General features: G+C 43.3%; 1 protein-coding gene across 2 annotated transcripts in view; it reads left to right on the top strand.

Moving 5' to 3' along the window:
* Positions 1 to 14031, top strand: part of LAMA1 (laminin subunit alpha 1) — a 172367-nt gene that overhangs the window by 77010 nt on the left and 81326 nt on the right. For both annotated transcript variants that reach the window (XM_075532720.1, XM_075532719.1), the window contains exons 17-22: positions 808 to 935; positions 1645 to 1731; positions 2654 to 2865; positions 12436 to 12542; positions 12840 to 13020; positions 13338 to 13474. In XM_075532720.1, coding sequence (XP_075388835.1) covers positions 808 to 935; positions 1645 to 1731; positions 2654 to 2865; positions 12436 to 12542; positions 12840 to 13020; positions 13338 to 13474 — 852 coding nt within the window. The remainder of the gene's footprint in view (positions 1 to 807; positions 936 to 1644; positions 1732 to 2653; positions 2866 to 12435; positions 12543 to 12839; positions 13021 to 13337; positions 13475 to 14031) is intronic.

The following is a 14031-nucleotide window of genomic DNA, read 5'->3' as shown; positions in this document are numbered from 1 at the left end:
CTAAATGTTTATAGTTTGTATTAAATTTTGAAACGATTTTAATTTCAACAAATATCGATCCTAAAGGGTGATCCATAGGCCCCATGAAATTGTACTCTCCATGTGAGTAGCTTAGTTGTTCTCGCGAATGGACACCCACTCATGGTGACCCTGTGTGACAGAGTAGAACGTCTCTGCTTATGAAGGCGGCAATCTTCACAGGTCTCTCTCCCTCTGAGACACAGGGGGATTCAAACTACCAACCTTCAGCGTAGCATCTGCGTGTTTAACCACTGTGCCACTGGGGCCGAAGAGCTTAGGGGTCAGTAGCTATTAAAGGAGCTCCTATTGCAGATTTTCAGAAACCTTGCTGCTCCCGAGCTTCTCACAGCACTGACCTCTCCAACCACGTGGTCTGCGTGGGTTCCACGGCCTGCACTGCCGTCTCTAGACCAGCTCATCTGGTTTCCTCCTCGCACGGGTCACAGACCTGCACTTTGTTGTCCGGGGTCTAAAAGCAATTGTTAGATATGTTTTATTCCAATTTTCAGTTGTTTTCTACATGGGGCAAGTCTGGTTCCAGTTAGTCTGATCTAGAAGTGGAATTTCTTACCTTTCCCATTCACACAAACTAAATGTTGTATTAATTATCCTGAAAACAGACAACTATTTGTCATATAACTGAGAGTTTGGTGTCTTGCTTTAGTGGTTTATCTCCGCCTCCCTCCCCACCCCCAGTTTGGAATTCCCTGGGATTTCCACATTGCCTATCGTTGAGTCAAACCCCTTGAAGGAATCTAAGCTGAGCCTCTTTTCCATGTGCCCTAGGCTTGTACGCACAACACCACCGGGGACCACTGTGAGCAGTGCCTGCCCGGCTTCTATGGGGTGCCATCCCGAGGGACCCCTGGAGACTGCCAGCCTTGTGCCTGCCCTCTCGCCACACCCTCCAACAAGTATGCCTCCCAGCGCCACCAGCTGTCCCTGCCCAGTGTGGTCAGCGTACCTCTTCCTACCCGAGAAAGAGTAAAACTTTCCCCGCAAACATTTCCTTCAAGATGAATATTAACATCTCCGCAACAAGGTTTTAGATACACTAAGAGTGTGAAGTTTGTTCAGTGTTGATTAGGGTTAAAAATGGAGAAGTGGACCTGAGCTGTAGTGGGGGCCTTGGGGGCATGTCGAGTCCCTAAGTTCAAGGGACCTTGAATGTTAAGTGAGCTCCCTCCAGTGAAGCAGAAGGAGCAGGGTGTTGTGCCAAGCATGAGGCGGGGGGGGGGGGGGGGGGCGGGCGGGGGGGGGGCGGAGGGGAGAGACTGATGTGGAGCAGAAGTATCCAGGCAGACTTCCAGGAGGAAGTGATGGCCGACTTGAGAATGGGAGATTTGCTGGGACAGATGGACCAGGAGCACTCAAGGCTGGGGACAGGCAGGGCTGGAGCTGGGGTGGAAGGAGGGAGTGCTCGTCCCACAGAGGCACGTGATGGAGACACAGTCCCCAGATGGGAGAAGGCAGGAGGCCTTTAGTTCTGGGCCAAGTGGCCACCGACCCAGGGGGAATCTTGAGGACCGACAGGGTGGGCATTCAGCAGTTTCCGTACTTAGACAGGCTGGGCCCCCCACACAGTGGCTGATGCAAATTGTGTTTGTTTCTACTGTTTGATAGTTTCAGCCCCACCTGCCACGTGACAGAACGAGACGAAGTGCTCTGTGACCAGTGTGCCCCCGGATACACAGGAGCATGGTGCGAGAGGTACTTTGCTGCACATACTTGTTTACAAAACATTGTACATCACATTAAAATGTTAATTAATGACTTTTTATGTCTAGGGAAATACGTTTGGAGAGCTTTGACATGTCACTGTTAGTTCATATAATTGTAGAGAAACGCTTCCTTCTCCCTGCCACAGTGAGATTCCTGCACACAGTGACTGGTGGGGCAGGGTAGAAACTCCCCTGTAGGTTTCTCAGAGGGCAACTTTTCACAGGAGTAGAAAGTCTCCTCTCTCCCCTGCAGAGATGCTGGTGGTTTCAAACAGTTGACCATGCAGAAAACAACCCAACACGGAACCACTACCCCACCAGGGCTCCTGTAGAGAAAAGACTGTAGGCCATGTGAAAAAATGAATTTTAAAACTAATGGTGAATTTTTAATAAGCGATATTTATTATAGCTCCAATAGGTCATCCAAGTTCTCGTCAAAGAAACTATGAAATCGTGAGGAGTTGGTGTTAAGGTTTGCACACATTTAAGCAATGCATCTCTCTGAAGAATCCCTTGTGTGATGGGAGACTTGATTTAATAGTTTACTTCAGGCACTTGCAAGCCAGTGTTGCCTCTCCCCAAGTGTAAATCTCAGGGCAAGCTCTAGAGAAGTCCGTTGAGGGAGTGTGTGAAACCCTGCAGTGGGCAGTGGGGGCGGGTAGAACTGTCTCCGGGGATGTTGACCTCCACGTGGATTTATGCCTGGTTTGGAACCTGGATTTATGCCTAGTTCTCCTCACAATGGGCCCGGAAACTCTGTGAATGCCTGAGCCTGGAGTTCACTCTTCCACAGTCAGTCTTCAGTAAAACAGTCAGTCTGATTTATTGACCATTCAGGGTGTCCCTAGACGGTGCAGCAATTTCTTGAAGAATTGCATTGATTTGCATGCGGCATTCAATCTCTTATACAGATGCGCAGACGGTTACTATGGAAACCCAACCGTGCCCGGGGAATCCTGCATCCCGTGCAATTGCAATGGCAATGTGGATCCCTTAGAAGCCGGCTACTGCGACTCGGTCACGGGGGAATGTCTCAAGTGCACCGGGAACACAGGAGGACCCCACTGTGAACGCTGTGCCGACGGCTTCTACGGGGATGCTGTGGTGGCGAAGAATTGCCGTGGTGAGTGTGTGCTGGATGAAGTTGAAGCCTTTGTGCACTGTTCTCTGAAGTCTTTACCCAGCAAATTAAATCTCTTGTCAAAGTAAATGGGCCCAGTCTGCTGGACAGCTGAGTGGTCCTTATGTTGATACTGAGTTTCTAATTGATATAAAATAGTTGCAAGAACAGATTCTTCCCTCCCCCCACCCACCCCGTCAGCTTGATGCGTTCCTAGGGATGAAGGTTCTATCAGGGAGGAAATAGGCACTTTTCTGTTATTTCACCGTTTTACTCACCCTGCTCCAAGGTGACAATGGTGATGAGCGGTCCTCAAGGAAGGCCATCTGGGTGAGGGAGGGGAGATCTGGTTTTGGGGGCAGATGAGATTTCAAGATGTAGGATGGTGCCTGTGTTCTGTGTATTGTTGGGGTGGAGGTACACAGTTTGTGGGAAATGGAATTAAACAGTGATGGAATTTTCCCAGGACCTTCTGGAAAACCATCTCTGTGTTGTCATTAAGGGCCTTGAGTCGGTTTCCACTCACAGGGACCCTGGGTCCCACAGAAGTACCAAGCTCCACCTTGTCCTGCACCAGCCTCACAATGTCTGATGGAACTTCCAAAGAACGGGGGCCGAAGGCTTGCCATCCTGGCCTCTAAGGAGCAGGGTGGCTGACTTCGTCTCGGACAGATGTGTTGTTCTTCGGGCAGTCCATGGGGCTTTCGGTGTTCTTCACCAGCACCACCGTTCAAATTTCAGCCAATCTTCCTTATCCAATGCCCGATGTTCACATGCATATGAGACTCTTGAAAATACCATGGCTTGAGTCAGGCACTCCGTAGTCCTCAAAGTAATATCTTTGCTTTTCAACACTTTCAAGAGGTTTTGTGCAGCAGATTTACCCAATATAATGTGTCATTTAATCTCTTCCGCTGCTTCTTCCATGAGCACTGTTGGTGGATCCTTGACAACTTCAATGTCCTCCGATTGTAACGATGTTACTTCTTGGTCCCCATGTGAGACTTTTGGTTTTCTGTGACAAACTCAGGAAACAGATTGACTCTGACACATATCGTTGCTGCAAGCTGGAAGCCCCTACCTTGCCTCAGGAATAGGAATCTAGCCTTGAACAGGGCTTGCAGTTTCAACACTTTTAAGTGTATTGTTCAGTTATTACTCGTAAGTATATTAAGTATATTATTCAGTAATTACTTTCACCATGTTGGTTAAATCACCAACCAATTTCCATTTCTAAAACTTTTCTACCACCCAAACAGGTGCTCAGTACTCCTGTAATAGCTCCCACTCCCTCCTCCACTGATAACTTTTGCAAAACCCCGATATTGATATCAGTGTGACCATATAATATTTACTGATGGTAGGAATATTTAATTTAACATAAAGTTTTCAAGGCTTATTCATACCACATCAGGACTTCATTTCTCTTTATGGCTAAATAACATTCCATTGTATCTACCATAACCCGTTTACCCATTCACTGCTGATGGACCTTTCCGTTGTTTCTCCCTTCTGGCCTTATGACTAATGAGTGTCATAATGAACACTGATGCATGAGTGTCTGTTTGAGTCGCTCTACCTAGGAGAGTGGTGAGTCTACGTGCGATTTTCTGAGAAAGAGCCAAACTGTTTTTATAGTAGTTTTACCATTTTACATCCCTATCACCAATAGGTGAGGATGCCAATTTCTCCACATCGATACTGGTCAACAAATGTGATTTTCCATGTTTCTGATACTATTCATGCTGGTGGGTGTGACGTAGTGCCTCCTTGCAGTTCTTATTTGCATTTTCTGGATAACGAATGATGTTGAGCATCTTTTCGTGTGCTCCTTAGTTATTTTTATATCCTCTTTTTCATTTTCTCCTTAGTCTTTAAGTTACCGCTGTTGTTAGGCGCCATCAAGTCAGTGCTGACCGATGTAGACCGCATGCACACAGAAGGGTGCCCTGCCCTGGGCGGTGCCATCCTCACAGCTGTCCAAGGGCTGGAGTCCGTCCGTCCAGTCAGTGCCTGCCCCTTCCGGGAGCCTCTCTGCCTTAGTAGCAGGCTGTCTTTACCCAGGCACTGGTCTGAGCTGTACTAGTTCCTCGTGTTCTGGATATTAGGTGCTTAACAGATATATTAATATTAATATCAGTGTGACTCTCTAATACTCATGTTATGCATATTTAACTCAACATAATGTTTTCGAGGCTTATTCGTATATTTTCCTTGTTCTCAACTATTAGCAAATGTGAAAATGTCTCTTCACATTTGACAAAGTTCAACTTGCATGTTTGAGTTCTTGATTGTGATTTAGGTGTCATACCTAGATAATCTATAATTTTAATAAATGTCTTAAAGGTATACTCGCACCCCCTCCCCTGAGAGCATTATGGCTTTAGTTTCTATTCATCTATTTTGCCTTCACCAGCACCGATGATGTGAGGGATTGGTCCAACTCTACTCCCTCGCACGTGAAGCCCCCATGATGTCGTATCATTTATTGAAGAGACCCTTGTTTGCCTCAATGAGTGGACTTGACTCCTTTGCCCACACTCAGTTGGTCATAGACTTTGGTAGTTTTACAAAGAGTGAAAGAATAGAAATGGACATTGTAAATATTTGGTTTTAGATAATTATATTTTCATAATTTCTCTGAGGTTACATTGTGAAGACATAAGAGGAGGTTACCAATACAGGGGAAATATATTTTCAAAGGTAGATCTTAAGATTTGAAACATTTTTGTAGGGCTGGGACAAACAACTAATTAACAGCTTGCTTGCTGGTTGGTTATTGTAGGACAGTAATTATGATCATGAATAGTTGTTATTAGTGCTTTCATAATTCTCACGTCATTTCCTTTGATCATTATATTACATCATACCTCATTTTTAAATTTCATCCAATCACTATTATTTCCTTGTACACCTAAGAAAAACACAAACCTAAACCTACTGCATGGGGTTGGTATTAAGTGATAGCAAACTTATGTAGGGTTTCTGGAGTCATAAATCTTTCCACGAGCAGGGACCTCATCTTCCTCCTGGGGAGCCCTGGTGAGTTTGAATCATCGACCTTGTGTTTAGCTCCCACAGTATCCAAACCTCCCACCAGGACTCCTGTACCATGATAGGTAGTTGAAAACTTGCAGTGTGGTGGAAAAAGTACATCTGTGGATCCTAGATTTGGGATTCTAACTATTGTGGTTGTGAGTTTAGAGTTGGTCAGAGACAACCTTTGTGATAAGCAAATTTATTATTATCTCTGAGCAAATTCCTTAGCATAAAATGGTTATAGTTATACTGAAGTATTAGAGCTTTACTGAAAAGTCATTAGGATAACAAGCTTAAAGTAGTGCTCTCATGAAATAAACAGTAACTAATATATTAATAAGGAGCCCTGGTGGGGTGGTGCTTATGCAGTGGGCTATAAACTGCATGGTCAGCAGTTCAAAACCACCAGCAGTTCTGTGGGAGAAAGATTGGACTTTAGATTGGACTTTCTACTCCTGTAAAAAGTTCAAGTCTCAGAAACACACAAGAGGTCGCTATGAGTCACAATGACTTGATGGCAGGGAGTGAAGCTAATAATTAGCATAATACTGACTGTCGCATGGTGTTGACAAAGAATACTGAAAATACTAATCTATCTAGTAAATACTTTACCCAGAATATTACTTAGAAGCAAGGACAGTCATACTTTGTCTCACATACTTTGGGCATGTTTTCCAATAGATATTATTCAAGCAATACATGCCATTTTAAAAGTCGCACTTTAAAAAGTAAAAATTAAAAAGAAATAATATATTATTATTAAAAATGGTATATAACTTATTATTATAGTCAAGTTTTAAGGTTTTTAATCCTGTGATATTTATACTTTTAATATGGATCTTTAAATTTCAGTATATATATATTTCTAATTGCATTGGTTTATTGTTCTGAAATTAGTTCTTTTTTAAAATCATTTTATTATCTTATCACAATCCATACATACATCAATTGTGTAAAGCACATTTGTACATTCATTGCCCTAATCATTCTCAAAACATCCACTCTCCACACAAGTCCCTGGCATCAGCTCCTCATTTTCCCCTCCCTCATGAACCATTGATAATTTATAAATTATTATTTTGTCATATCTTGCCCTGTCCAACGTCTCCCTTCACCCACTTTTCTTTTGTCCATCCCCCGGGAGGAGGTCACATGTAGATCCTTGTAAGAGGTTCCCCCTTTCCAACCCACCCTCCCTCTACCCTCCCAGTATCACCATTCACACCACTGGTCCTGAAGGGATCATCCATCCTGGATTCCCTGTGTTTACAGTTCCTATCTGTACCAGTGTACATCCTCTGGTCTAGCCAGATTGCAAAGTAGAATTGGGATCATGATATTGGGGTGGGGGGGCAGCATTTAGGAACTAGAGGAAAGTTGTATGTTTCATCATTGCTACATCGCACCCCAACTGGCTCATCTCCCCGAGACTCTTGTAAGGGGATGTCCTGTGGCCTATGAATGGGCTTTGGGTCTCACTCCACACTGCCCCCTCTCATTCACTGTGATATGATTTTTTTTGTTCTGATGATGCCTGATACCTGATCCCTTCAACACCCCGTGATCACACGGGCTGGTGTGCTTCTTCCATGTGGGCTTTGTTGCATCTGAGCTAGATGGCCGCTTGTTTACCTTCAAGCCTTTAAGACCCCAGACACTATATCTTTTGTTAGCCAGGCACCATCAGCTTTCTTCACCACATTTGCTTATGTGCTCATTTGTCTTCAGCGATCGTATCATGGAGGTGAGCACACAATGATATGATTTTTTTGTTCTTTGATGCCTGATAACTGATCCCTTCAGTGTATATTTTATTGGATACTTCAATTAGGATGCTAATTTTCATCAGAAATACTTGGTCTTTTTTCATTTCTTTCCTTTATTATTATTAAATACTTTTACTGGGGGTTCTTACATATCTGATCACAACCCATACATTCATCCGGTGTATCAAGCACATTTGCTTGTATGCTGCTATCATCATTTTCAAAGCATTTTCTTTCTACTTGAGCCCTTGATAGCTCCTCCTTTCCCCCCTCCCTCCCTTGCCCTCCTTCCCTCATGAACCCTTGATAAGTTATAGATTATTATTTTTATATCTTACATTGTCCTCTGTCATCCTTCACCCACTTTTCCATTGCTTGTCCCTCTGGGAGGGGTTTATATATTGATCCTTGTGATCGATTCCCCCTTTCTCCCCCCCTCCCCTAATCCTCCTGGTATCTCTATTCTTATTGTTGGCCCTGAGGGGTTTATGGGTCTGTTTTTAGATTACATAAAGTTTAAGCTGAATAAGTGAATTCACATAATCAAGTTCAAAGGAATTAAGAAGTTTACCATCATATACAAAAATAAAACTTTCTTTTAGTATTTGCCTCCACATTGACAAAACTTATTTCATATATAAATAAAATTTAGAACTCATTTTTAAATTTAGAAAACATATGAAGTGCTCATTATTTTATATACTATGAGATATTGATCCAATTCCATTTGTTTTGCATGTGAAGATCCAGATGACTCAGTGTCATTCATTAAGCGGACTTGGTAGAGGTGCTGGATACCTGTACCAAGGCAGCGAGCTTGATTAGAGTTCCCTAATTACAGGAACAATGGTATTCTGGTGGCAGGGTAGAGGGGACACAGCGAGGAGAAGGAAAGTACACCCACTTTCCCAGAGCAGTCCAGGCTGCCTGGGAGAAAGTTCAACTTGACCTGAGACTTGAATGGTAGGTAGAAGATACCAGATAGACCAAAGAGTAGTGGGAAGGATAACTTTCAGGTCAGAGGCCCCCGTGGGTGAGGTCCGGAGGCATGAGAGGGAGGTAGAATGTCAGCGCCTGAGCTGAGGAATGGCTGGGCCAGGTGGGGAGGAGCCATGTCATGCAAGGTCTTGTGTGAGATACGGAGGAAGCACAGCTCATCTTATCCTCTCACTCACTGGCCCCTGCTCACACCTGTGTGCTTGAATATTCACTCTGGTACCAATCTTGAGGATCAATTAGATGAAGCGGACATTGGCATAGGGGACAAGATCAATAAAGAATTTCCTTGCTGGTCAGAGTGAATGAGGGCTTCAAGTAGGGCCTTTGCCTTGGTCTAAAAGGAAGTCATAAAATAGAACAAGGTCTTAGTGATAAGTTAAAAGGTAGGAGGAGGAGAGTTGGGAGAGGTAGGATTTGGCACTTGGCATCAAGTTGCTGATCCAGGAGCTGGGCCCGTTTGGGAACAGACATTGTCCAGGTTCTTTCTACTTTGCACGTGCAATTTTGTTTTAAGGTTGAATTGACTGAGAATAGCATTAGTCAATACCACTGACCTTTTTAAAATATTGTATGGTTTAACCTAATGTTTAGCCACCTATATCCATGAATCACTGCAACCTTGATTAGAGCAAGACGTGTGTTTGCCATGCTCACCCTCTGCCTCTGGGGCTTAGTTCTGATCCATGCCCACAATGAGCCTTCTGTGTGAGTTTGCTGTGCAGATGAAGACAGCAGCCAGCCTCCCCGTCCCCCACCAAAAGGAGCAGCAGGTGACAAAGGATGACAGCGAGTCAGTTTGCCCATATGTCGAAATCATGCAGAGTTCTTGAGGAGGCATGTAGAGCTTTTAAAAGCACAGGAAGAAGGGAAGCTGGAGCCTGAGGACAGAGCCGGAGCGGTAAGCTCTGGGGGAGTCATTGAAGCAATGCATGCAGACCTGATTGTCCAGAGTCGAGGACTGAGTTGTCAATCGAGGAGTTGTCAGTGCCCTGCAGCACTCCAAGATTTGAAAAACCTTAGAAGAAAGAAATTAATGGTCATAAGTTTTATTCTGTGGGCTTCTATGAGAATTAAAATTTATGTGAAGTTCCAAGTAATTGGCAACCATTTTATATTGATAATATGAATCAATATTAATGCTTGGTATTATTTTAGCATGAATATTCCAGTACTTATTACTACAGGGATTCTTCATATAAAATGACAACTGATGGCTGTGTGTCCTACATTAATCACTTAATCGTGTGAAATTTTAGATTTCACATCTAGAGACAGAAAGAACTACCATATATACTCAAGTATAAGTCAACCCGAATATCAGCCGAGACACCTAATTTTACCACAAAAACTGCTTTAAAAATGTGCTGAAAAACTCAACTTACATTGAGCAGTGCAAGATATAACAAAATAATAATTTATAAATTATGAAGGGCTCATGGGGCAGGGAATAAGGAGCTGATGCCAGGGGCGTGGGTGGAGAGCAAATGTTTTGAGAATGATGAGGGCAACGAATGTGCAGATGTACTTATGGATTGTGATAAGAGTTGTTTGAGCCCCCAATAAAATGATTACCAAAAAACCCTTGGATTATACATGAGTATGTATGGTACATGACCTCTCTCCTAAGCTTGTTATGAGGAAGACTTCCATGAACTATACAAAATAGGTCCATGAATGTAGATAAAAGTGTTTTAGAGGTTACCAGGGGCAGGTAGGAAGGGACTTGAGAAGTCACTGCTGACAGAGGGTGATGAAAATGTTGAGATCAGTGGTACAATTACACAGCATGATGAATAGAATTAATCTCACTGAATTGGACATGAAAAAAATGCTGCCAAATGTTTTCTCATACATATTTCATCACAATGCATTATTTTAAAGACTGTACAAACATTTAGATGGAAAATTTTACCTGGAATATTAAACTATAATATGACAAGCTTCTTGAATTGGACTATAAATGTTCCTTGAAGAAAGAGGACACTACTTGAGATATAGAAGGGGAAACATCAGAAATGAGAAGCAAACTAAAGAGTGAATGCCACAGAAACTTCATTAGGAGAGATTGTCCATTGGGCCTCTACTCAAGTACTCCCTCAATGCAAGAACACTTGGTTCTAATAACCTGGCATTCTCTGATGATCACCTTCCTGACACAATCACTAAAGACAAAATGGGTGCATAAGCAAATGTGGTGAAGAAAGCTGATGGTGCCTGGCTATCAAAAGATATAGCATCTGGGGTTTTAAAGGCTTGAAGCGAAACAAGTGCCCATCTAGCTGAGAAGCAACAAAGTCCACATGGAAGAAGCACACCAGCCTGGATGATAACAAGTTGTTGATGGGATCAGGTATCAGGCACCAAAGACCCAGAACAAAAAATTCATGTCATTGTGAATGAGGGAGAGTGCGGAGTGGAGACCCACACCCCATCTGTAGACAACTGGACAACCCCTTACAGAAGGGTCACAAGGAAGAGATAAGCTGAAACATACAACTTTCCTCTAGTTCTTTAATAGCTCCTCCTCCCAACTATCATGATCTCAATTCTACCTTACAAATGCGGCTCGACCAGAGCATGTACCTGGGTACAGATGAGAGCTGGAAACACAGGGAATCCAGGACAGATAAACTCCTCAGGACCGATATTGAGAGTAGCAATACCATGGGAGAGAAAGGGGGAAGTGTGGGGAGAAAGGAGGAACCAACCACAATGATCTACATACAACCCCCTCCCATGAGGGTAGATAATAGAAAAATGGGTGAAGGGAGACATCGAACAGCGTAAGGCATGAAAAAATGATAGTAATTTATAAATTATCAAGGGTTCATGGTAGGGTGGGGGGAAATGTGGAGCTGATACCTAGGGTTCAAGTAGAAAGAAAATGTTTTGAAAATGATGATGGCAACAAATGTACAAATGATGATGGCAACAAATGTATGTATGTATTGTGATAAGAGTTGTACAAGCCCCAATAAAATGAATTAATTAATACGGGAAATCAAAGTTGACCAATGGTCACCATGGGTGAAGGAGAAGTTTGACTTAGGGGCCAGTGAGTGTGTTAATGGTGGTGGAATGATTTGGAAAAGGATATCAATAATGCTTGCACACTGAAGAGCGTAGCAAATGGCCCCGCATTATTTTAAAAGAGAGGGAGATGTCCAAAGGGGAGAGTGGCAGAGTCTACTGAAAGGAATCCCGAGGACGGAAAGTTGGGGCAGTGATTCAGTGCTCGGTTGCTAAACAAAGGGCCAGTGCTTTGAGCCCCAGCTGCTCGCCAGGAGAAAGCCAAAGCCGTGGCACCCGCTCCCTGGGAAGCCAGTCTACTTTGTGGCTGTGCCTTACAATGGACAGCCATGGGCTTTCCTTTGCAGGGGAAATTTGGCAACTAGAGTTGTTATATTAACTTTGAAGTCACTACAGTATCGTTTTACTAAGGATTTGCTAATACGCATCAGTAGCTTGTTTTAAGTTTCAAAGAATTCATGCGATTAGTCAACTGTTTGCTAATTAATTCTTATTTTTAAGGGCTTCAATGTATTCTTCTGTCACGGTTTCTTACACTAACCCTACTTAGATTTACTGTCCATAAAAATATAAAATGTTAGAGCTTTTTGCAAACTAATTTTGTACTTGATCATTTAAAACTTCAATGTTTGAAGTACTTCCTTTAGGGAGTGAAATGCTTTTGCTCTCACCATACCTATTTAAATACTTACACGGATGTCTCTTTATTCTTCTTCACATTTTTATATGCCTGTCTTAGCTTGTGAATGCCAAGAGAAAGGCTCCCTCTCTCACATTTGCCACCACGAGACTGGACTCTGTGATTGCAAACCACATGTGACTGGACAGCAGTGTGACCAGTGCTTGGTAAGAGGCTTCCAGGTCATTGAATGAAACTAAAACCTTGCCCGTATTGCTTAGAGTTGACGCTCTAACGTCTCTGAAATGATATTGAATTCATGACTAACAGAAAGAACCTGGTTGGTGCAAGTTGCTCTTCTCCAAGTGCAGAGAATTTATTCACTTTACAAAGGAGTGAGTTATGTTACCAAGCTATATGATTCTATGAAGCACCCTATGTTTGATGGAGAAAACACTCTGATCTGTTCATTGCATATGGAAACACGGACTGATCTCCCTGGTTCTTCTTGCCTTGTGAAACAGAGTGGCTATTACGGGTGGAGCACAGGGCTTGGCTGCTGGCCCTGCGACTGCCACATGCCTGGGTCCATCTCGGATCATTGCACGGATGAAGGCCAATGCCACTGTGTCCCAGGAGTAGCCGGGAAAAGGTGTGACAAGTGTGCACATGGCTTTTTCGCATACCAGAACGGGAACTGCACACGTAAGCTGTTGAATTCATTATTTATGACCTTATAATAATTCCCAAACTTTTACCTACGTTGACGCCTGTCTAAATTCTATGGAATTCCTTTACTGTGTTTCTTTTATAAGCGTAGGATGTTATGCTTTTATTTCCTGTTTCCTGATCTCTATTCTGGGCACCAAGAGAAGCGTTTAGTCCTGGCTCTTACTATCTTCTAATTGTGTGAACTTAATTACCTGACTTCCCTAGGTCTTAGTTTCCAATCATTAAAATCTGCTTTAAAAAGCTAGGGAAAGGGTGTGTTTAAAATCCGTATTCATTTGTCTTTATTTCAGCCTGCAACTGTGCTCACACTAAGAATTCCTGCGATCCAGAAACGGGAGCGTGTACTTGCCCTCCTCACACTCACGGCTGGAAGTGTGAAGAATGTGAGGATGGCTTCTGGGGCCACGACCTGGAGCTTGGATGCAAGGTGCGGGCTGTCCTCTATGCCTCTTCTAAACCGAGGATTACTCTGTTGTAACATGGACTCCTCCTTTACCATTAGTACGGTTGTTTGATTTTAACCTGTTTCATGGTTTGAGGTTAATATTTAAAAGTCAATTTGAGCTATTGGGACCAAAATGGAAGAAGCAGCACACTCATGGCACGTTCTCGGGTTCCTTTGAAACCCCAGTTGTGCAATTGATGGTTCCCTTTCTCATCGAGCCCCCTCTGACTTGGAGTGAGTCTACGGGGCAGAGGAGAACTGTCCCAGGCCTTTCCAAGGCTGTCAACTTTACCCAAGCAAATCGCCACATCTCTCTCCCGTGGCGTGGCTGGTCACTTAACTACCGTACCACCCAGCTCCTAATTGATGATTAGAAGATCAGACTTTTATTTTAGTGCCCTTTAAATGTCTTACGCAGTGGATACCATCTTTCAAGAGGAAGGCACAAATCACTTTATTGTGGAGTTATGTTCAGTTCTTAGAAGCCTGCTTGATGCTAAGGGTTAAATATTCAACTACTACCCCAAAAGTTGGATGTT

This window comes from Tenrec ecaudatus, chromosome 15, assembly GCF_050624435.1.
Source record: "Tenrec ecaudatus isolate mTenEca1 chromosome 15, mTenEca1.hap1, whole genome shotgun sequence".
Lineage (NCBI taxonomy): Eukaryota > Metazoa > Chordata > Mammalia > Afrosoricida > Tenrecidae > Tenrec > Tenrec ecaudatus.
This window is presented reverse-complemented; position numbering and strand designations above follow the sequence as displayed.